The sequence below is a fragment of the Marmota monax genome, unplaced genomic scaffold (genome assembly GCF_021218885.2).
Source record: "Marmota monax isolate L192 unplaced genomic scaffold, Marmota_monax_Labrador192_F-V1.1 WCK01_AAM20220418_F8-fsc00003, whole genome shotgun sequence".
Lineage (NCBI taxonomy): Eukaryota > Metazoa > Chordata > Mammalia > Rodentia > Sciuridae > Marmota > Marmota monax.
In genome coordinates, this window is record NW_026694084.1 from 19,761,122 (window position 1) to 19,786,611 (window position 25,490).

The following is a 25,490-nucleotide window of genomic DNA, read 5'->3' on the forward strand; positions in this document are numbered from 1 at the left end:
TTTACTCTGTCTTTTTGCAGGATCATCCTTCTAAGCCTGGGCTTTGTATGTTGTTGATATTAGTTTACTGACTCTGAGTACTTCCGCTTGTCTTCTCATGCCATCATGTCTTTATCTAGCCAAATTTATTGTGCCTATTTCTTCATTTAACATCATTCTCATTCTTACACTCTTTTAAGTTTCTGAATCATAAAGATAGAGCATTAGTAGCATGTCTCCAAGAAACTTGAAACTATGTGTATCCAAATCAAATCTCAATATTCACAGGGGTCCCGCTCCAAACTGGATTTCCCATCAATATTTTCAAATTCACCAATAATGACTATTGCCTTCACAATTTGGTGAAGTCAGAAAATCAGGTTTTATTGTAATGAAGATAACACTACCTTCATTGTCACTCCCCATTCCACTTTTGATGATATCTCCTACTTATCTCTCAACTCTGTCTAATTCTTCATTTCATTAATAGAACCCTAATCCAAGCTGCTGTGATCTTTTCTTGGATTACTGCAATCACTTCTTAAATGGTCTTATACTAATCGTGCCCCACTTCAAATCAAACTCTTCACTTCAGTATCAGTAATCATTTAAAAATTCAAACTTCTTCATGTTTGAATAAATTTCTACCATTCTTAAGCAAGCTTTAAAAGGTCCTCCTTAGTCTTGTGTTTACCTATGTCTTCACTCTACCCATGATATAATTCTTTTACTCAATTATGGTCTCATAATCTGGTCAATGATATCAAAAGATAAATATCTAAAAATTAGTATAAACATCTTATTAAAAAAACATTATTCCCTAAAACCATGTTTTGAATACTCTTCAGTTTTCATTGGACCATGACTCAAGTCTTAAAAGAAATAGACGGTGCTCAACACATGAGCGTCTTTAAATTTTTGCCATCAGATAACAAGATATATAAATGATCTACCTACATAAACAAAGACAAATTAATTCCAAGACTATTCACCTAATTTAAAAGGGACCACCAAGGATGGACTAGCATGCTAAAGAACACAACTGTCTATGACAACAGGAGGAACTTTTATTTCCTTAAATTGTGGTCAATTCATAGATTTCTTTTCATTGACTGATAAAATAATACTGACGAAAAGTTCCATGTTTCAAATTTTCAATCTGTTATTTCAGTACCTTAGTCCTCAAAAACATCTCTCAGATCTGACAACTGTTCCTTATAACACTCCTATAGCTATGTGATCTTTTAAGTATTTAAGCCAACGAACCAAGGATAATTTTTTGTTCTGCAGTTTGCTTTAGACAATGACACCAATGCTAAGTTAATAGAAACTGTCTACTTACCATATTGTAGGTGGCTCAGAACCTTCTATTTCTAAGTAATCATATTTTTCCTCCATTTGGAAATCAGTAAATATTAGTGAAATTGTGTCCCCAGGCTCTGCCACGATGGTCCAAGTACAATCTGCATTATTATGGTATTCATTAGGAAAACTAGGGCTGGAAATGATACCACTGGATCCTCTCATTGTTCCTCCACAAGCATCTTCAGCTGTTGAAAACAATAGCAAAAATTTCAATTTTAAGTTATTAAAGGAAAATGTAATTAAGGCAACTCTACATTTTCAGATAAAAACAATAGTCCAAATATTGTGATATCAAGTGCATAATATACTAACAGATTAAATGAAAGGCTTATGAAGAAATTTGTAATCATATATATAAATTATACACGAACAATTTTTGTAACCATTGGCTGAAATATCAAAGAAGATAAGTGAAAATGCATACTCCAAAATTAGGTCTCAGGATGATAGAACACAAATTTCATATTTAAGTGACAAAGTGAGGAAAATAGAGAAATATGTTTATGTCTGTGATGAGACATCCGTAATCATTTGTGCATGTCGTTGATGGCAAAACTTTTTATTTTATAATATAAATACATACAAATTAAAGACATGATTTAAGGAAGAATATAATATAGTGTGTCAGGGGTATGTTTCAAAAGTTATTGAAAAATGTTTATGGGCTTGCAATTCAAAATAAATTACATCACATACCCAGGATACTTTAATTAAAGAGAAAGAACACATTTACAAATATATCTTCAGGAATATATTCTCTACAATTCACAAAACAGTGTAATTTTTAAACTAAACATTCATATGATATATGCATATATAATATCATATATAATCTTTCATATACCTTACATTTAGTCCTATGATTCCTAAAGGAATTAAAATTATAGCATTTGCTTCACTGTAACACCATTTAGGCCAACCAATCTAATAGGTAACAAGTTTGCTTGTATAATAAATTCTATCATGATTTATGTTGTTGCTTTGACTACTCAGGGAATCCCTTTAATTCAAAGTTATTTGAAGGAAAATTTTTGTTCCTAATGACCAATTTTTATTTGATATGATGGATAATTCTGGAATCTTTGTAAATAGGGAAGGGGAACATCTTTCTCATTAACTCCAATAGGCCAGGAGTAACACAATACTTTGTTACTGAGAAAAACTTTATTGCTATATTTTATGTAACAAATTGCATTAGCTTTTTTGCGACTTCACTCTTTATTTATTTAAATATAAATTCATAAATTGAAAGCATAAATGTATTTCCTTTAAATATATTTAACTTTTAATACATATTATTGAAAATATGGTGTATACCTTTATATTTTTATCACGTGTCCTATTTTTAAAGTATGTTAGATACTTAAAATGAACTAGTAGTCCTGTCTAAACCATGTAGCATATTCATACAATTGTCTTCTTCTAAGAAACCATAATGTACCTTAGCCTTCCGGTAAACTTGTCCTGCCATTCCCTACCCTCAAACACAAATCACTTCTTTGCCTCCTCAGTGTCAACACCAAAGTTAAATACTACTTTGGGAATAAAATATTACAACAATATACATTCATAGTGAAACTGGTCCAAAATCTATTTAAACCAGTCCTGTGAAACTATTTACTTTCCTGCCTCTAAATAAAAGTTGAGGCAGACACATAATATTGATTCATACTCAGGTTAAAGAAAAAATTCTTCTGGCTTAAAGAGAATATTTGAAGTATTCTTACCACAAAAATTGTTAAGTATGTAATTTATAACATTCCACAAGATATATACACAGTCACATATTGCTTGATGATGGGAATATGTTCTGAGAAATAATGATTTTATCATTTTGTATCATGTACTCAGAACAATTAAAATGATTTTTATGTCATTAGGTGGTATAATCTTTTGGGACTAGCATTCTCTCTCTCTCTCTCTCTCTCTCTCTCTCTCTCTCTCTCACACACACACACACACTATATATATATATATATATATATATATATATATATATTCACTACACAGCCCATGACTGTGTTTCAGTATAAATAAATACATACGATTCTGTCAATTTTTAAAAAAATAGTTAAATTAAAAATTCAGTTTACCAATTAATTTGTCCAGTACTGTGTACTCATGAAGAAATTAACTTCATTTTCATTAAGTTTTTTTTTGCTCTCCCTAGCTTGGGCTTGGTGACATAGAGAAGAGTAGTATCTTCTTCCTATTTTCCCTGCTAAAATTTCTGTTTATCCTCCTCTGGGAGCTCCCTGTGATCCTCCTGAGATTGCAGGTAGAAATGATCTGGTGACATGAATCCTTTATTCCCCTGTCACTGGTTTCACACCAGGTACCAGATGATTAAATAAAGATAGTTTTTTTTTTTTTTGCTCAGGGACCTTTCATGGGATTCTCAGACATATCCCCATTAGTTTTCTTGCTTTGAGTATGTCTCTTTGGCTGCCTGCTGAAATTCCTTTCTCATACCAGAAGTATAGAGTAGCACATTTCCATACAATGTTTTCTCACCCTTCCAGGTGGAGAAAGATCTAACACAATGCCAATACAGAACTACCTTGCAGAACTCCTGCATTTGATTAAATGAAAACATGCCCTTATATTTATTCTCTGTGGGATGAAGTTCTTCCAAGATGGATCCCTCTGAATTTGTTAAACATTTAAGTATTTCAGCAATTTTTTTAAAAAATATTTGTTTTTTTTAGATATACACAATAGTAGTGTGTATTTTGAAATATTATACATACATGGAGTATAACTTATTCTAATTAGGATCCCATTTTTGCAGTTGTACATGATGTGGAGTTTCACTGGTCGGGTGTTCATACATGATCATATGAAAATTATGTCCAATTTGTTCTATTATCTTTTCTAATATCATTTTCTCTCCCTTTTCTTCATTCCCCTTTGTCTAATCCAATGAACTTCTGTTCTTCCCTCCTCTTCCCCCTTATTGTGTGTTAGCATCCACATGTCAGGGGAGACATTCAACCTTTGGGTTTTGGGGAATGCTTTTAATAACATTGCATAATCCAAGTGTCAGAGCATATAAATCAGTTCTATACATGATTTCTCAGAGTTTCCCCATTCTAAACTCACATCTAGAGAGAAATCACCCTAAAATTCTGAAAAGGTATGTAGAGCAAGTCACAAAACACCTCACTTCAAGGAAATCCTAGTTGTACAACAAAATAATTTCTACCTCAAAATATGACTTTCATTTGTCAACAAATATGAAGACTCAGTTCCTCCAGTAATCAAACCAGTGCTCATGCCAATTCTTGTATGTTCTGTGTTCCGCCTTTCTGTCTAGTCTCTTTATTACAACAGGGTGAATTATAGAATCATTGTTTCAAAAAATTGTGAAATAGGTAGTTTCCTACAGAACTTTTTGGGTTGGTGGCTGATCTTGGATATAAAAAACTTTGTATTGTGATTTGGTCTTATAAATACAATATCTGCAAAAACAATACTTTTTTCTGTAATCATGAACTCCTATAGCAGGATATATATTTAAATATTTAGTTTCTAAAAACATTTTACAGCAGAGTTAGAACAAATAAAAGCAGCCTTAGAAATACCATGGAACTCTTGAATCCACTACTAAGTACCAATTTCTTTATTTCTGTTAAAAAATATAGGATACAAATCTTTATTCTTTCAATATCTTCTGTCTTGGCCTCTGTTTTATTTGTTTGTTAAGATTTATATATTTGTTAACTTTGTCTGCAACATCTTCCATGTGTCAATTCAAAGGAAGAGCCAGGTTCACAGAAGATTTTTCCGTAAAGATATTTCTGAAGAGATTCAACACACACATTGGATCATATTGATTATTTGTAAAAACTTTTTGGGAACTTTTAAGTTTATTTGGTCACTGGTTTAAAAGTATTCCTTGAGATGTACCAAGTGCCAGGAGAAACAATATTAGTATGTCTAGCTAATATTATGATCAAAAGTTACCATAACCCTTGTGCTTAAGGAATATTTTGCCTAGTGGTTAGTCAAACACTAAGCAAATGACAAAATAAATACATAGAATTGCATTTCTGGCAGATGCTGAGGGAAAAATAGAAGTTTACTGGATTAGACAAAGGAGAATGAAGGGAAGAGAGGGGAATGATATTAGGAAAGATAGTAGATTGAATTGGACATAACTTTCCTATGATCATGTATGAATGCATAACCAGTGAAACTCCACATCATAAATTTGAGGGCTTTGAAACTAATTACAGAATTTAGGAAAAAAATTTCCTAGGGAACAGATACTAGATTTGTAGCTCAAAGCAAGATAGTAAGCACTAACTGGATGAGAAGCAGAGAGAAGTGTGTTCCATCAGTTTCACTAACACTTAACCTGAGAAATAAAAGGGCCTGGGTACTAAAGTCTGTGAAATGAAATTATAAGGACAACTGAGGGTTAGACTTTGGAAGATCCTTCTGATAATATGATGGAAATGATTCAGGGCAGTAGAAAATTATCTAAGGGTTTTCAGTAGAGAGATGACATGATTACTTGTGGGTTTTGAAAAGATTATTTGGCTGCACTATGAGATGAGAGAGGAAGGAAGCCAGAGTTGATGCAGTTTAGGGGGCTGAATTAAGAATCCAGAAATTCTTTCATGATTTATTGCTTCCTAAAGATAAACCATCTATTTTTTATTCAATTAAATTAAGATATTTATATCTTAGTACTTTCAGAGGATTAGTATGGTATTTATAGTCATGGTAGAAGAAATAGCATCCTGGCAAAATAAATTAGTATGTCCTCTTAGGTCACTAAGAACAATGTTTTTGTTTGTTTGTTTGTTTTCATCTAAAATGGCAAAGCAATACTATTAAATAAATTGAGGTTAACTCAATTAATTATGGCTGAAAAATATTGTTACTTAACATGTAGAAAGTACAGTGGATAATAAAATGTTGATTTTGCCCTACTCTTGTTCTGAGAGCAGTATTACAGGTTGTGACATTTCAAGTGGGCTAATCTTTCATAAATATGTATATCTATGCACCCATAGATAATCTAGATGTTGGCAATATGCTTGTTAAAAAGTTTTTAAAGTATGTCTGTTATAAAACATGAAAAAAAGCACCAACTCAGCCAATGGAATTGATGATAACAGTGTGGACTTTCAATTAGGGAAAAATTCATCATTTTTCCAATTTTCTGGGGAAATATTATCAATTATCTCTTAATTTCTTAATGTCCTCAAATCTATTGGTTACAAAGTATAATTGCTGAATTTAACATGCTATTAAATCTATGTTTAATTATAAATTGATGATCAAATATTTCCTGCTTTAATATTTTAAAATAGCTGAATGTATATAAATTTGGTAAGCAGTGCTATTTAATTTCTATTTTCAAAGCAGGATGAAATGAAATGAAAATTAGTTGTATTCTAGTGCAAAGACTTAAAAAACTAGTTTTATATTTTCCACAATTGTGTTTTTTCTTACAATTAAATTTTTAATCTCTGTGACACTTAGATACTGAAACTAAGTGACCTTGTTTTGGCTTTAGGCCACACATTTCATTTAAGGTGATATAAATTGGAACTTCTCTAAAGCATATCTATTAAAAAAATGAATGTGGTTTCAAAAATCTCCTAAAACAGTTTTCTGTAACACATCTTTTCAGATACTGATCTCATACTGTGCTCTGCCCTACTATTAGCTTTTTTTTTTTTTTTTTTTTGAAATAGCTTTGGGTTGGGAGGTGGGTCACAGGAAATAAGTTTGTTTGTCACTAAAGAGAAAGGAATGTAAATTGTAGGAGATGAGTACACTTGGTCAATTCCACAGTGCTACACATTCAATCCAATCTCAAACTTTTTCATGGGACATTTTTCTACAAATCTCTGTTGTTTAAATCTCAAACTTTCAGCTGCTCCATTCATGTGAAAGTGACATCTGTGTGGAGCTTTCTTTTCCCTCCCAAGACTGGCATCATTGCTGTGTCTCTTAACTAAACATGCTACTTAAAAATTACACTGTTATTAATTAGCTATTGCATTATATGTAAAATATAATATATTAATATATTTATATATAGTATATGTTATATCAGTATATTTATATATTAATGTATATTATATATATATATAGAGAGAGAGAGAGAGAGAGAGAGAGAGCACAGTAGTTCATTTTGTTATAACTCTCCTCATTGATATGTAGTAATTCAATCTTGTGAAATTTTAAGCTTTTTACCTCAAAGAAAAGAAAATCAAGCCAATGAATAGCATATCTTCTAGATTGCTAGATTCATTTGCCAAGGCACAACATATATTTTTCAACTTTTAAAGAAAGATAAAGTAGATTTTTGATAATAATGAAGAAAAATTAAGGTTTCTCAGCATTTTAATTTCTCAATCCAGCTTCTATACTCCTTTCATGCTAAAACAGATGAAGTTAAAGAGAAAAATATTTATATAATTGGTCAATGACATATATTTATTATTTCCTGAGAAGAATACCTCAGAGAAAACTTAGTATACTATATAATGGCCTCTCAGCACTGTAGATTTATCCTTGATTATGTAAATATACTTTTAAGCAAACACCCTAATTAATTTCCATTTACCTTCTGAAGACACATGTTAAAAAAATAAGAGAGTGCACTGAGGAAAGGTTTTAATAAATATGTGGAAGTGGGTATTTACCTTCAGCTTTAAATATTTCTCAGAATCTCTAAATAAGAAAATATAGAAGCATCAGTCAATCAAGTTTAAATTATTTGAAGATTTGGCTAAATAATTTAAATTGAAGTAGCTTACATGACAGCATTAGCAAATAAAATTATATTATTGCCTTCAAAAATATTAAAACTGAACAAATCATTTTTTAAAAACCCTCTTTATCAAATATGAGACCAGGGTTATGCAGAACTATGGTCTCAGACAGGAGGAAAAAGAGGAAGAGCCCTGTGATTTCCTGCCTTATTCTCTGGAAACATATTCTAGAACATAGAACAAGGAATGGGATAATAAAAACATGAATGTTTCCCAGGACTGTATAGAAGAGTTTAGGGAACACGAGGTCTCTATAAGTCTTGAGGCAAATTCCAGAGGAAAGGAAGCTCTGCAGGAAAAGAAAGAAAGAAAAACTCTGCATGGAGATCTCACAGTATTTGCCAAATAGTAAGAAGTTCACATAAATGGGTGAAATTCCATGAAATACGGCAAAGAGACTAGAAATCTGTAAGCTGAATATTTCTAGAAAAATACATTGGAAATTGTTCAAGTACTGCCAGATAAGGTAGAGAGGTGTCTTTATGTAATTAGAGTATACACTAGAAGTTTCAGGAGGGATGAACCTCAGCATAAGGGTAAAGTGTGCCTAGAATAAAGGCTACTCTAAAACTTCCTAATAATGCTTAAAAAATAAACCTTAAAAACACAAACTGATCAAAAGTAACTTTACTACACATCAGAAGAAAGTTCAACATTATTTAATGGAAGATAACAAAATATGACATTCAATAACTTAAAATTCACAATGTTCAACATATACTAAAAATTACTACTCAAGTCAAAAAACAAAGATATGACTAATAGTTGAGAGAATCATTAGAATAATACCAAAAATACAGAGATGATGCAATTAGAAGATAAACACTTCATAATAGATACCATTAATATATTAAACAACTATAACAAGGGTTAGCAAAATATATTCCAGGCTGTATTACTTTTTTCATCACCTCTAACCTAAGGATAGTTTATACATTTTTAAAGGATTATATGAAAACAAATGAAAGACAAATCAAAATAAAAGATGCATACATGTTACAGGCCATATGTAACTTGCAAAGCCTACCATGTTTACTGTGTATTTATTCATAGAAAAACAAAGCACAGCTAAGATAATGAAAAAAAGAGAGAAAAATAGAAAAGATAATCAAATGAAACATTAAAAGATGGCAAATTTGGTAATAGAAAATTTTAAAATGCTAAATGGCTCTTATAGCAGACTAGAAAGTAGCAAAGATAAAAAGATAACAAACTTAAATACATGGAAATGGAAACTATACAAAATGAAGTAAAAAGAATGGAAGGAATAAAAAAAAATAAGGACCAAACAGATTAACTTTAAGATTAATCTTAAAGTTCTGAAAAGCCTATGGGGTAGGAGGAAACAGAATTTTATTTGATTTTTATCTTGAAAAATTAGTATGTGTGACCTCATTTTTACTCCAAAATATTAAAGTAGACCCTACTATTATCCTACTATTATCACATGTATATATAGATTTTATAAATATGACATTATAACAGATATTATGTGAAAGATTTATTTTTCTTTTCCATTATGGCATAATCTTAGAAGAATATCTATCTATCTATCTATCTCTCTATAGATAGAGATCTATCTAATTAGATAGATAGATAGATATCTCACCATGGTCTTGTTCTTTGCAGTTTTGAAAGTATTGCTTAGATCAATAAGTATCTGTTTATGAAAGAAAAAAATACTTTTTGAATATTAATGTTGAAAATATTTCCAAATTTGGTGAAAATGAAAAACCCTCAGATATAAGTCACAGTTTGTGTGTGTGTGTGTGTGTGTATATATACACACACACACACACACACACACATATATATATGCGCATGCGTGGTGTGTCTCCTTCTGTTTCTTGGTTTAGTGGAGACAACAAACTGAGCCCCAGAAGTCATGTTTCTATTCCAGCTGTGAATGACGTTATTGATGGAAGGTAGGTACTCAGCCAGGGCAAACTTCTTCAGTGATCTTCACATCTAGGTGAGGGCATGTAACTGTATTCAGACAGATGTCAGAACACTAATATAGAACTGCAAACTTTGTCGTATAAACCTTCTAAAAGATTATCCTTCTTCCTTCTCTTGCTCTCTGGATGTTGTGGGCTTGGGCAACATCAGAGACAAAATATTGACAATGGCAGATTCTTTTTGTCAGCCTGAGAATTTAAAATCTATTTCCCTCTAGACTTTAGAGGTCATACAAGCAGTGATTATGTCCCTTTTGTTAATGGATATATATATATATATATATATATATATGATATATATATATATTTAAAAATGATATATATCAGGAACTCCGCATGAATTTAATTAGTAAAATATGAACTAAATAAATAATTAAATATAATTATTTAAACTAATTAATAGATGATATCCTGGCGGAGGTCATGGCTCAGTGGTAGAGCACTTGCCTAGCACCACATAAAAATAAAGACAAATGAAATAAAGGTGTTCTGTCCATCTAAAACTAAAAAAAAAATATTTAAAAAATAGATGATATCCTGATTTCTGCGCTATCACAAAATACACTATAACAGAACCTCAATATAATTCTTGAAAAACATAGGAATTGCAAAATAAATGAAGCAAAAAGCCAAAATAAAGTAGAAGAATGAGGCGAGTTGTCAAATGTATTCTGAAAACATTTTGTATTTTGTAAGTAAGAAACTTTTTAAGAAGAACAGAATAATTGGAAAATCCTATTGTTATTTAGCAACAGGGAGTTAGTCATTTAAGAACTTTTTGATGTCTTGAACTTTTTTATTTCCCTAACAGCATATATTTCATTTTCCTTTTTCAAATCTCTTAATATTTATTTTTGTTTGTTTCTATCCATTTACTTCCCATTGGTCCCTTAATTGTCTACAACCTTGCTTTTTGTAAAACTTTTTATTAAAATCCTTTTCTTAAGATCATCAATAATTTCTATTGAACACATACTTTTCCACTGTTTTTTCTTTTTTAATTGAACCTCTCCATAACATTTGAAATTCTGATTATCTCATTTCTTTGAGAAATCTCCCTTTGGCTTTGTTTGTAATTCATCTTGACTACCTTTATATGTATCTAGCTCTTCTTATCCATTTTACCTTTTTGCTTTCTCTTTTTCTGTGAGAAATGTTAGCATTAGTGTTTTGAAGGCTTCCATTGTTCAACAATACGCTTTTTGCCATGGTGATAACTACTTTCTTTATTTAAGCTATCCTCAAGGTATAGTAATGAGGATCCAATTTGTGTCATTCAGTTGGATGCTCTTAACTGCTCATTCAACTGCTTAAAATAAATCTTGAATATATACAAAATGTACAAACTTGTTTTAATAGCAACTTTCTCTTCCAAAATCTTAGTTCATTTCAAATTATTGATTACATAAGTTTTAGTGGGCAGAGTTTTTGATTCTCATTTGATTGAGACTCCCAGAAACTTTAGAAGTTTGATGCAGTGGCTAAGGACAAGTAAAACAGAAAAAAAAAAAAATTAGCAGTTAGACACAGGAAACTTGAGACTGACTGAAAATATTGTCAGAAGCAACAGTATGAGCTTATTGCTCTATTTCCTCAGCAAGATTCCATATCTCCAACACAAAAGCAAATAGGATGATGCCCTGAAGCTAATCTTTTGAAATCCTCTTTTGTCCTAGGAATGACTAGACCATGCCTTCAGTCTTTCTCTAGTCCCATGCTATTGTCTCCCCAAAATTCATATGTTGAAATACTGTCCTTTATGGCAATGGAGTTAGGGAATGGAGCCCTGTTGGAGGTAATTAAGTCTTGAGGGCAAAATCCTTAAGAGTAGTGCTCTTATAAAATATGCATGAGGGAGTTGTTTACCCCTTTCACCATCTGAGGACCTGGCAAGAAGGCACAGACAAAGAATCAAAGAGTGGGCCTTCACCAGCCACTGAATCTGCCAGTGCCTTTATCTTGGATTTTCTGCCTCCAGAATTGTGAGAAATAATTGCTTGCATGGATTAAGGCAGAAAACTCCAGAGAAAAATGAGTATGCTACTTTAACAAATATGCAAAAAATATCAAAACAGCTTTGGAACTAAGTAATGAATAAAGGGTGGAAGAGTTTTGAAATGCATGCTAAAAAAGCCTACATTACCAGGAATTTAGCATTAAGGGCAATTCTGGAGAGATTCCAGAAAGAGAAAAAGAGAACAACAGGAAAACTTCAGTCTTTTTAGAGAATATCTACATAGTCATAAACAGAATTTTGGTAGAAATATGGATAGTGAAGGCCATTCTGATGAGGCCTCAGCTGGAGATAAGGAACAAATTTTTGAAAACTCAAGGAAAACTGATTTTTGTAAATTGGCAAAATATTTTGACTGATGTATGTTCATATACTAGTGTTTTGTGGAGGGTAGAATTTGTGATATATGATATTTTAATACAGGAATTTCAAAGCAAAGTTTGAAAGATGTAGCTCGGCTTCTCTTGAATAATTACAGTAAAATACTAGAGAAATGATTTAAGTTAGAATTCTCCAGCCTTAAGATTTATTGTTATTTGCCTTAGGTTTCAGTCTTACTTGGGACTTTTACCCCTTTTTTTTTTCTTTCATATTCTCCTTTTTTGAATGGGGATGTATCTAAAGTCTGCCCCACCATTATATTTTGGAAGCACATAATAAGTTTGATTTTGATTTCTTATGTACACAAAAAGCAATTTGCCTCAGAATAAGTAGTACCTTGAATCTCATCTCTACCTGATTAGGTGATACTTAGATGTCACTCTGGACTTAGGATTTTGAGTTGATGCTAGATTGAGTTAAAACTTTTGGAGCTATTGGGATGAGTTGAATATACTTTGAGAGAACACTGGTTTGTGAGGGCAGGGCCTCTTGGATAGAATTAGATCCAAAGGTGCTTTGTTGGCATTTCCATTATGTGTGGACACAGCAAGAAAGTACCAACTAGGTACCAGAAAGCAACTTAGTACCAAACATTGTATCTGTTGGCATCTTGGTTATAGATTTCCCAGCTTACAAAAGTATGAGAAATAAAATTCTGTGGTTCATAGGTACTCTATTTATGGCATTTTCTTATAGAAGCCACATTAAACTAAGCCATTAATTATAATTTATTCTCTAAAGGGAAGCCTAGACAGTCTTTTCAAAGTAAAAATCGTATCATGTTATACATACTTTCCTGTTTGCAGTTGGGTTTGGGAGAAAATAAATGTCCTTACTATGATTTTAAATGATCTTAATTCATACACCTCTCACTAAAATGGCACTAATAGTAGCTGACAATAACTACAAGATCAAAGTGGGTCATACAACCATCAATGGTTAATAAATCTTTATTGAATTAGACAATTGGATATCAAGGGTTTTTTATTAGTAATGAATGAGATGTTAGTTATATAGAAAGAGAATTCACTCCCATTGGAATTCATTATGTCAAGAGAATTTAATTTCCCAGGAATAAGTAATTCCCAATTTAGAATTTATTTTTGATATATGATTGAGTATATTTCTCCCTGTTCTGCTTCATATGCCAACAAATTAGATGATAACTCATGATTTTTGTTTATTTTTATAAATCTCATACAGTCATATCTAAAATTTGATGAGGTTAGTGTAATTGAAAATGGCAAACTGAAATTTTGTGCAAATCTGTCAATTTATTTTACGGAAAGATGGGATAGGGAGGAAGAGCATGAGAAGAAGATTACCACTAAATAGGGAAGAGAGGTGGGAGGGAAAGGGAGGGAGAAGGGGAATTGTACGAAAGATGGGAGGAGACCCTCATCATTATACAAAATACATGTATGATGATGTGGGGGGAAAAGAAGTGTGTCACATTAGATTGGATAGAGAGAAGTGATGGGAAGGGAGGGAAAAGGGGCATAGGAAGGACAGCAGAATAAAATAGACACTAGTATTGCTGTATGTATATATGTGACTGTATAACTAATGTGATTCTGCAACCTGTACTCTCAGAAAAATGAGAAATTATACCCATTTGATTCAAATGTATAATATGTCAAGATCATTGTACTGTCATGTGTAACTAATAAAAATAAGTAAATAAATAAATAAACAATAAAAATTAACCCACTGTGGACAGAAACAATGTTTATTCTTCTCACCATTATCTTCAATGCTCATATACTTGTTACCTAATAGGTGGCCAAAGTATCTTTCTTAAACAATATTGAATAAAAAATACTTTGGAGGGTGTCATTGACTTTTAAAAGGATAGTGAATGATTCCTTATGAAATTACAGTATTTCTTTTCTCCAATTTGAACTTAATAACTCTTTGATTTTATTATTCCCAGTATAAGGTGCAAATTATTTTTATTGAGAAAGAAAACAACATGCTTAACTTCATTATTCATTTTAAAAATGATTAAAACAGTTATTATATTTATATTGTATTTATTTTTCCAATCTTTGAAGATGGAAGCAATGAGTAATAGAATTAATAGTAGCAACATATTTGAGTATTATTTTTTGTGACAGTGACTATGCTATTAACTTTATATATAAGCCTTTCTCTATGTATTATTTGCTGATCACTTATCTAGGTTCCATCATTTTCCAATGAGATCAAACTAATATCCTATCAACATTAGCCTCCCTCTCTTCTCCATCCTCATAATTTATTCTCAACAGGGATGTCAAGAGTATTTCTTCAAGTAGATGTTAAATCATGTCACAAACAATTTCCAGTTTGTAACATTCTAATGGTTTTCCCTGAATTTGAATAAAACCAGTATTATTACAATGATCTTAAATTATCTTAATCCACAGAACATTCAATAAATTCAAGCTGCAATGCACGTTTTTAATTTTCTTCAATTTAACAAAGCTCTTTCCAACTTTAGGACATGTTAGTCCTGATGACTTCTCTAAAGTCTTCCCATGGATGGAGACATGATATCATTCAAACCTGTAACACTTACCTTGATTAATAGCTATATGAGCAAAAATAATCTCCCTATCAGTCTCTATCACAACATAGTATTATATTTTCTTCATTCAACTTTTCACTATCCATCAGTTTTTATTTTTATTATTTTCTTTGACCTCTAGAATATAAATACCATGGAATTTTGACTACATTGGGACTAAAATATTCCTAATATAATAGTCACAGCTTTATTCTAAGTTCCTAGAATAAAGTTGGATTGTGGCATGTATCTAAAGAATATGTTATCCGATTAAGAGTACTTTTTACTTGTCAGTATGTCCCTACACCTTCCTGGAAAATTATTTTAGAAGAAGTATTGTGTCAAACTTCAAACTGGATGCTGTAGAATCACCGAGACCTGTGGACAAATCTGACACTAGTAGTGTGACCTACATCAATTTACTTAAAATTCTCGATTGGTTTCTTATTTGTAAAATCCAATATTTTTAGAAATTAAACTGTAAATGAATTGAAGAGTAATCTATGGAGTGGAGGGAGGAGAGGGAAAAAGTGGTGGGGACTGAATTGGAACAGGTTGTGTTCCATGCTTTTGTGATTATGTTAGGGTATATCCTAGTGTTTTATATAACTAAAAGAATAAATTTAAATACCATTATGTTGATAGTGTATGTTTATTGATTTAATGTTGCCATCAATCTCTTATGGATAGATTTATTTCATCTTTTCAGTATCCTAGAGTTTTTACTTTTGCAGATGAGAAGAGCTTCCAGTAAAGAGATGGCAGAATTGACTCTTACTACCTCTGGCAAATTTGCCACAGCAGGGAGAATGGGAGAAAGCTTACTCAGTCCTATGTATTTCATTTCCCTCTAGCCTTCTATACTAGTTAAATCACCATGGCTGCTTGTTTCTCGTTTTCTCCTACAAAATAGAGTAGTGAGAAGAGAACAGTGAGCAAGGAAAAAACAAAAAGAGATACACTCTTGGCCATGAGAAGTCCCATAAAAAAAGGCAAAATACAAGATCCCCTTTAGTATAATTTGAAGAATTCTGCAGAGCTTGAATGCTTAACCATTGATTTCCCCTCACTTTGCTCCTCTATTCTATATTTTAAATACCGGTTTACTTTTTCTATTTTACTCCTGTGAAATTCAGGAGGAAGTATATTTATAAGAAAATGTAGTATAAACTACATAATTATTTATGAATAATGGCTAATATTTATTGAGTATACATAAGCACTTTTCTAAATCTTTTATGAGACTGTCAAAAAGGAGTTGGAGCTCAGTGGGTGTGGTGGCACAGGGCTTCCCAGGTATTCTGAAGGCTGAGGCAAGAGGATTGCAAATTTGAGGACAGCCAGGGTAACTGATTGAGAACATGTCCCAATAACAACAACAACAAAAAAAAAAAAAGATAAGAAAAGGGGCTAGGAATGCAGTTTATTGTGTTAGGCTCTGAGCTTAATTTTCAGTACTTAGAAAAAAGAAAAAGGACATGGAAGTGCTAATTACTGATTTTTTTAAAATGACTTTTTAAAAAATATATTTTTATTCGTTATTGATGGACCTTTATTTATTTATTTGTTTATATGTGGTTCTAAGAATTGAAAACAGTGCCTCACACATTCTAGGCAAGCTCTCTACCACTGAGCCACAACCCCAATGCTAATTACTGAAATTTGATCAATACACATTTTATACTTATATTGAAATATCTCACTGTATTCCATAAATATGTACAATTATTTAATGTTACTTAAAGAACAAAATTAATCCTCATATTTAATCCTAATAATAACCGTAAGAGAAAAACCGGATAAGACAATTATTTCTCCTGTTTCACAGGAGAGAAAGAAAATTGGGGCAGAGAAAGATCAGTAACTTGTTCAAGATCATGAAGTTAAAAATGGGTGGAGCCAAGTTTCAAAGAAAACCATCTAAGAGAATAGCCTCAATCAATGAACACACTGCACTTTGTTACATGAAGAGTGAAAAGAAATAGTCAAAAGTAGAACACACCAGCACACACAATGGCAGAGATGACATAGGGAAATGGAAGGAGATGTTCAAAAAATGAAGGAAACCCAACAAAAGATATAAAGTGCTGTATATGAGTGTAATACATTCCACTATTGTCATGTATGTAAAAATAATAATAACTATTGTCTTTTTTCTTCTTTTACAGAGTCCCTCCCTACAAGGCCAAAGCACACATTATAGAAATAAACAATGTACTTAGCAAATTTCTGTCTAAATGTTTCATCATCTAAATTTAAATTTAGGATCTACAGGAAAAATGGTTAAATACAATGCAAAATTTTGAATGATATACAATAGAAGTGCAGAATGCATATTAAATATTAAATTAAAATGATTCTATTTGTCCATTGGTAAACAATAACTATAGGATTACTGATTTAAGAAAGTGAAACTATCTTTATAACATCTCTATTGAATTTTTATAAGGTTACTGTATTTTTCTCTAAAACATAGTTTTTAAAAACCTATGTTAAATTATCAAGTATTTAATAAATCACATAAGATATTCATATTTATTACATGAATAGAATGTGTTTCTTCCTTGGTTGTGTATTTATTTATTTATTTATTTAAGTATGAGTGATTGAATCCAGGAGCTCCTTACCACTCAGCTACATACATCTCCAGCACTTTTTCCATTTTTATTTTGAAACGGATCTCCATAAGTTACTGAGGCTAGCCTCAATCTTGCGTTTATCCTGCCTCAGCCTCGAAAATTGCTAGAATTACAGACCTCAACCATTGCACCTGGCTTCCTAATTGTTTTTAAATTAAAAATTGAGAAAGTATCTTCCTAAACTTACAATACAACATGAATGTGTGTATGCATTTGCACAAATATACACACATACCCAAAATTGTCTAAGAAAATGTGGGTTATAATGCTTCAAGCATCTTAATTTTTTTTGAGAAAATATTTTTAATCATATTGTGTGCTATGACCTTCAAAATACTCTTGTGAAAATTTATAATTGTTAAAGTGTATAAGATATTGAACTATTTCCATTTCATTAACAATTGCTTCCCATTGCACCAATACATTCATTCTACAATTAAATGAATTGGACACATTATGACTTTTAAAGTGTATTTTTCTCTATGTTTATTATTTATTCCAAGCTATATTTGTATTGTTTGAATTTTTAAATATACATTTTGAGCAATAGATTCAACATGTATTTTCAGGCTGAGTTAAAATGATTCTATTTGATCTTTTCTTTCTTCTATCTCTCTCTCTTTCTCTTTTGGTATTGATGTGGCCAACAATTATTTGATGAAATGAAATAGAAAATGATTTTTCTATTATTATATAATTTTAGTTTATGGTTGCCCTTTAGCAAGAGTGTTACTTCCTGTTTCAAAACAAGTAGGTTGGTTATATACATGTGCATATATTTATTAGATTTTCATCTGACCAATTTTGAAATTCAATGTTATGAAGAAACTAAAAATTCTAACACTCTAAGTAATGGCATACCACATGTGAAGGTAAACGCTCTTAATCAGCAATTTCTGCACTACTTTTGTGCAAGATATTAGTGAAAAGAAATCTTTATTAATTTCAAATATTCAACAAAACTTCCTATGGCCAAAAGACACTTAACAAAAATTATAGTTAATCAGTAGTTCAGCTATAGATTGTGAACTGTATAGTGTTCATCCAAAATTTTGCCATTTACTACTTACCTGGGAAACCTTTTCAGGATATTAAGTACTGTGTGGTTCGGGAATAAAACTAATATTTATGGAATCTAAAGCCAATTATAACTGAGAAAGTAAGTCCAAAGCCAAATGTAAATGAGTTTTGGATACATAGTACTTTTGAATAATTTTCTCTTGGCATGATGAATGAAGATTTGGCTACATAGCCATATAAGAGTTGAACCAGGGTATGAGCCACCCATATTTATATGCAGGACCCCAGAAAGAGTAATGCTTATGTTTTTCTAAATGGTTAATTTTCGCATATAGCCAAATATCAGTGAGCCTGTTAGTGAGGTGAAGCTGCACTTTAAATGATGTCCAAGGGCTTTTTTATACAGTGTTAACATTTGCATAAAACTGGCTGTTTTGTGCCTTATGTTTCCAAATCAATTTAGCTTTGTGTGCTAATATTTTACTAGAGCCCTGGAGATAAAGAAGCATGCAGGTCAGCCATGTGTGCTACCAAATCCCCAAGGAAACCTCCACTAAAAACCAAAAGATTGACACCAGACAAGATTAGCAAAAGAATTAGTCATGCCCAATCAACTGTGTTAAATACAGGGGGAAAAAAAAATCTGCTTCTCTTGTCCTTCAGAGTAACTATCAGGGTGGAGTGTTAATACTTCCAGTGTATATTATTAAATGCTTCCGAGTGTACCATTGTTTTCTAGGAAAATGGATTTATTAGAAGTACCTAACCCCACTACTTTAAATGCTACTCATGAGGTGGGTAAGTAAAAGCTCAAGTACCCTGTGCTATCTAATCCCACAAGTAGGTTCGGATATTTCTTCCCAATAGTTTAGTCTCTTTCTCAATCTGGAGATGAAGAGGCTCAGCCTCTAACCTCAAAAAATGCCATGTAATGGCTGGAAATTTCTAAGCCAAGCAACAAACAAACAACAATTATCAAATAGTAAATCCTTTCCCTAAAGGGCTTATTAACTAAATTGTTGATTAAAAATAGGAAGAAAATCAAAACAAATAGCAAGATATCATTAAATCACAAATTCTACAATAAGCAGGAATTTGTTCACAGTTCTTTATGTTCACAGTTTTTATATGTGCTAAAATTTAGGCTCTGAAAAGAATTATAACTGAAATACAAAGATATTTTAGATAATATTTTAAATCTGAATTTTGATTATTTGGGAGGATTATTTTGGTATTATTCTTAAAAATAAACAAGGGAATAGATAAGAAGATGATGTATTAAAATGGCTGGGGATTTAGCTCAGTAGAAGAGTGCTTGCCTAGCATGTGTGAGGCACTGGGTTCAATCCTTAGCACCACATACAAATAAATAAAATAAAGGAAGCATGTTCATCTACAGCTCAAAAAATTGTTTTTAAAAGAAAGGGGTATTATATAGTTGGGATTTTGTTTTTATGCTAACTACATCTCTGCTTCCTCTTAGATCTACATCAAGAAAATAAATCAGCTGATATTCTTAAGTCAATTATGTGTGTTTTCCTGTAGACCTCATCTTCCTTTCTCCTTGAATTCTATAGGAACACAGCTAATTGTCACATGTATTGGATTAGTACTTCACTGAATGACATTTATACTATGCAGATACTGTTAGACAATTACTTACATTATTTAAGTCTATTCATAGGCCAACTTGAAGTTAACAAACATATCCTTATTACACCATGAATAAATAAAAACTATCTAGATTTAGATAAATGATGTAAACAATGTATGCTAGGTAGATATTTCCCTCAAAAGATATCATCCCTGGGAACCTATGAATTTATTACTTTACCTGGCAAAATATAATTAAGGGTGAAGATGCAATTAAAGTTGCTAATCAGCTGGTGCAATTAAAATGTAATTAAGGTTGCTGATCATATAATGAAGAGATCACCCAGAAATTATTCCAACAGATTCAATCTAATGACATGAATCCTTAAGAAATGGAAGAAGAGTCAGAAGGAATAATTAGAAAGCAATAAAATACTGTGGGCTTTGAAGACCAAAGAAGGAGGAAAAGAGCCAAGGAATTCAGATAGTTTCTAGATGGTGAAAAAGGGAGGAGACCAGATTCTTTCCTATGGACTCCCAAAGGGATTATGGCCCTTCCAAAACCATGATCTTAGGCTACTGAGACCTGTGACTAACCTTTGATCTAAAAAATTAAAGGATAATAAATTTCTACTAAGACACTATATTTGTGATAATTTTTAAGTAGCAATATTAATTAATGTGAAAAATTTAACATGATTAATCTCTACTATAAAATCCCAATACTGTTAGCAGTGGGGAGCAAAAAAAATAAGGCTAAGGAAGGAGGAAAGAAAAGGAAAGAAGGAAGGAAGGAAGGGAGTGAGTCTGGCATGTGTTTTAAAAGTCAATGGCTCAAGGCCCACAAATGGACTTAAACCCATTGTTTACTTAGACTAACTATTTAGTATTATTAATGAACCAGACTTAGTGAAGTTAACTCTTAGATTTCAGTATACAAAAATGTCAGTAATTTATGTATAGTGGAAAATATAGCTCCAGGTTCATGGACATGTACAGATAATATCCAGTGTCGATCTAATTCAGCAATTTTGCCTTAAAATTGCTTTTAAATACCTACTAGTGGGCTGGGGATGTGGCTCAAGCAGTAGCGCACTCATCTGGCATGCGCAGGGTGCTGGGATCTATCCTTAGCACCACATAAAAATAAAAAAATAAAGATGTTGTGTCCACTGAAAACTAAAAAATAAATATTAAAAAAATTCTCTCTCTCTCTCTCTCTCTCTCTCTCTCTCTCTCTCTCTCTCTCTTAAAAAATATCTACTAGTTTCTCTAATGCTCTTAGAAGGGTCTTAATATCTTACTGGTTTCCTCATTATTTAATAAACTGAACAAAATCCTTATCGTGTGTTCATTTTATTTTTGCATGATATTCATGATTTTGCCTTTTTGAAAATTATGCTTTATAAATATAAGTTTAGCAAATTATGGCTTGTTGAATTAATCTGACCTCTTGCCTACTCCATAAATAAAATTCTATTGGAGCTTAACCATACCTATTCAGTATATGTTGTCTCTGGCTGCTTTTGTACTATAATAGCAGAATCAAGTAGATTTGATAGACACTGTAAAATTCACAAAGTTGAAACTTCACAAAGCACTTTGCTTTTTATAGGCAAAGCCTGACAATCCAGGATCTATAACAAAATTTTCTATATAATTCTAAGGAAAGCTAAGTGAGGCAGTTGTAAATGCTTCACACATGCATACTATATTCTAAGTAATGTACATAATTTCACATGCATTATTAGTAGGATAATATGTTGGTCACTAAAATTGTTGATAAATCTCCTCAGTTTTAGTCATAGGATCAAAATGTGTTTTCTAATTTTCATTTTCATGGTCTCTTAAATAACCACCTCTAAACCTGTGGTTCTACTTCCAAACATAAGAAATGCAAATATAGCTCTGTGTTTTTTTTAATGTTTACAATTGAATACTTTCTGTAGTTTTGAGGTAGTTTTGTGTATGTAGAGAGTGCATTATACTTAAATACACACTTAATCTCTTACTGGATATAGATCCCATCTGGCTTATATTGAATCCAAATCTGTCTGTTGAGCTTTGAATCCATCCAAGCAACTATTTACAAAACGTCTGTCTCCACTTAAATGTGCTGACACCTTACTCTTAAAAAATCTACTGCACTACTTATTTTATCCCACCTCCACCCTATTCTAATCTACACTGGGCAATCTCTTCTTTTGTTGTCTCCCAGAACCCCCAAAAATCCTATCCAAGAGAAAAATTTGAGAATCAGCTTATGTTTTCCCCCTCTCCCTTTTGCATCTCTTCCAAATTTGTGGTGGCTCATACTTTCCTATCATTTGTTAGCTGTCTTACTTATATTATCACAAGAATAAAAAGAAATTGAGGCAAATAAAAGACAAACAGTAAAAGTATATAAAGTCAATGTACAAAATGCATATTATGAATTCTTTTATTATTGGCTAAGTGAGGTCCATGTCTTAAGAATCATAGAGTAAACATGATCAGTTTAAATTATTTATATAATCCATATGACACATAGCCACAATCATTTTCTTTTCTAAGAATCAAAATAATTTTTCTTAGGTTACATATCACCAAGTCACTGTATAATAAAAATAACATTTTTCATTATATCCCTCATGTAAGACTGGTGATAAAATGACCCCATGAGTTTCATTCCATTAACCATAGTAAGAAATTCTCTTCTAAGTATTTTTTTCTCCAAACATAAAGTGAAAAGGAACTAAGTTAGAAGTCACAGTCCTTGGAAAGTACTTAGATTGAAAATATTTTGTATATCTTAGTAAGTTTCCAGTAAGAATGATCACATGTTGTAATAGTTGGGAAACTTAATAAGGATGGTTCCCTGTAAAGAAACTTTTTCATATCAGTACTTTTGTCATGATTGCAATCTCTCATTTCTCTTTTTACCTCTATATTTTTATGCTATTGCTATTATCTCACAGAAATAATAGATACCTCTGTCAAAAATGTCACATTCAGTCTGTTCTATGAATTTACAAAAGAATTATATTCTAAAATACATATTTGATCATGCTACTGTCTTAACATTATTTATTATTGCCACTGCCTGAAGACAGAAACCTAAATTTGATACCCTACAAACCCTACTGATCTTTCTGAACATATCATGCTGTTCCATATATGTCTTTAGTTTTGAGTTTTTGTTTTCATTCAACTTTCTAAAGTTCTCCTTCCTTCACCCTTCATAGTTTCAGAATTTATTCTCAAAAGAATAACAATATAATTTGTTTTCTGAAAAGGAGATTCTTTTTGAGCATGAAATATTATACTTTATAGTTACATGATGAGTTAAAATAGAATCCTTAAGTGTCATTGGCCCATTGGTTTATGTGACTCCCCTATTTAATGTCTCATCTGTGCCATCAATATATGCTATCACATTTATCACTTTCATATCTGTATCCAATCCTAGACAACAGATTTCTTGAAGGTATTCACCTCTACGGTTCAAATAAAGACATGGATCTGTGTTGGGAGCAGCAAATACATTATTGCTTTGAGCTCCATAGTCTTGGACAGCTTGATTGCTGCATCTGGGAATCTTTCCATGTGAAGAGGTAGAAAGACACGCCCATTTGCAAGTGGCCTCTGTTAATGGGGCCAATTCCATGCCTGGCAAGGAATTTATGAGTTTGATAGCTTTGAATTTAGATGCCTGCTAGCCTTGGGTGAAAGAGATACCAGTGTGTCTAAACAGCCTTGAGGTGCCCACTGCCTGGAGGAAGAAGAATTACTGCGCCCGGTGATAAGGACCCAACCAGGCTGATTTCCCATAGCTTCTTGCTTCTAGTTTACCTTGAAGAACCACTCCTCACAATAAATTTGGTGTGTTTCTCTATGAATAATACATTCATGGGCTTTTTCCTTTTGTTAGGATCAGACCCATCAGGTCTCTTCCACTGGTAAATTCCCTGCTTTTAATATATTTTTTTTGTATTATTTCTTAATATTACTTTTCAGACTTTTTTCCAGCAGGCCCACTTCAAGGATTACTTATTCCTTCCCCACGCTGGCCACAGAGGGGAGAACTGGAGAGAAAAATTTGAGAGTTGTCAGCATAAAGATGGCATTAAAGCTATTTATCTTTACTAGAGCATATTGCAAATGGATACAGATATAGAAAAACAGAGAAGATAATTGGAAAGGAGAAGAGAGAGGGAAGGGAGTAAGAGGAATGGAGTAAAGAAGAGAGGATACCAAGAACAGAAATTCCTTTAAAGTGATAGTTAAGGAATATGAGAAATAAATAGTAAAGAAAACTGGAAAGGAATGCACAGCAAAGTAAAATAAAATCAAGACAGTAGGGTTTTTAGAAACTAAAGAAAGTGTTTCAAGATAAAGACTAATAATTGGATATTGGATGTTGAATTTGGCAACTTGACTATCACTGATGACTTTCAGTCATTGGTGAGTTTCATCTGAGGGGAAGGAGAGAAAAGTGAGTTCAGGAATAATAACAATAGTTTTAACATTTTATTAAATAGGCACAGAAAAATTAGAAACAAAAAAGGGAGTGAGGTGATCAAAGCCTGGTAATTATTTGTAAGGATATGTATTAAGGTAGGGGTGTGTAAGATTGTCATATGAAAACCTAAAGACACAATAAATTTTAAGCATTCTGAAGCTTCAGTATAATTATTTCACTATAGTATTGATGCAATTGACAGCAGAATGAATGGCATATTGTTGACTGATTTTCTACAGTCAATTTGAAAAACAAAAGAGGATTTTGATTAACTTTCAGGTCTCAATTCTTTTATACTTTCCCTCCTCCCAAGAAATCCAACAAGCTTTCTTCTATCATCTGCACAAATGAACCCCTTATTTTCCCTTCTCTTAGAGAATCCTTCCCCCACTGACCTTTGATAACATTTTGTTTTGGTAACTAGCATTATCTCAGTTACTATTTCCCTTAAGAATCACTTTCTGACTTTTAGGTCAGCTGTCAGTTTCCTCTAGGTGTTTGCATAGCACTGTAGTTCTGTTCTCTAGCAATATTTTTATTTCTGTCTTCAGGACACCAGGGACTCTGGAGAGCAGAGCTATGCCTTAAACCTCTATTCCCTCTTGACAATGAGAGTACCTTGCTCCTAGGTAGAGTTCTAAGAGGTATTTAGTTTTCATTTATGGAAAGGAAATTAATGAAGGAAGAAAGATTCA

General features: G+C 32.0%; 1 protein-coding gene across 6 annotated transcripts in view; it reads right to left on the reverse strand.

Moving 5' to 3' along the window:
* The window catches only part of Csmd3 (CUB and Sushi multiple domains 3), a 1,151,628-nt gene that overhangs the window by 849,147 nt on the left and 276,991 nt on the right, over positions 1-25,490 (reverse strand). For all 6 annotated transcript variants that reach the window (XM_046464911.2, XM_058585685.1, XM_058585684.1 and 3 more), the window contains one exon: positions 1,322-1,529. In XM_046464911.2, the coding sequence (XP_046320867.1) occupies positions 1,322-1,529 (208 nt within the window). The remainder of the gene's footprint in view (positions 1-1,321; positions 1,530-25,490) is intronic.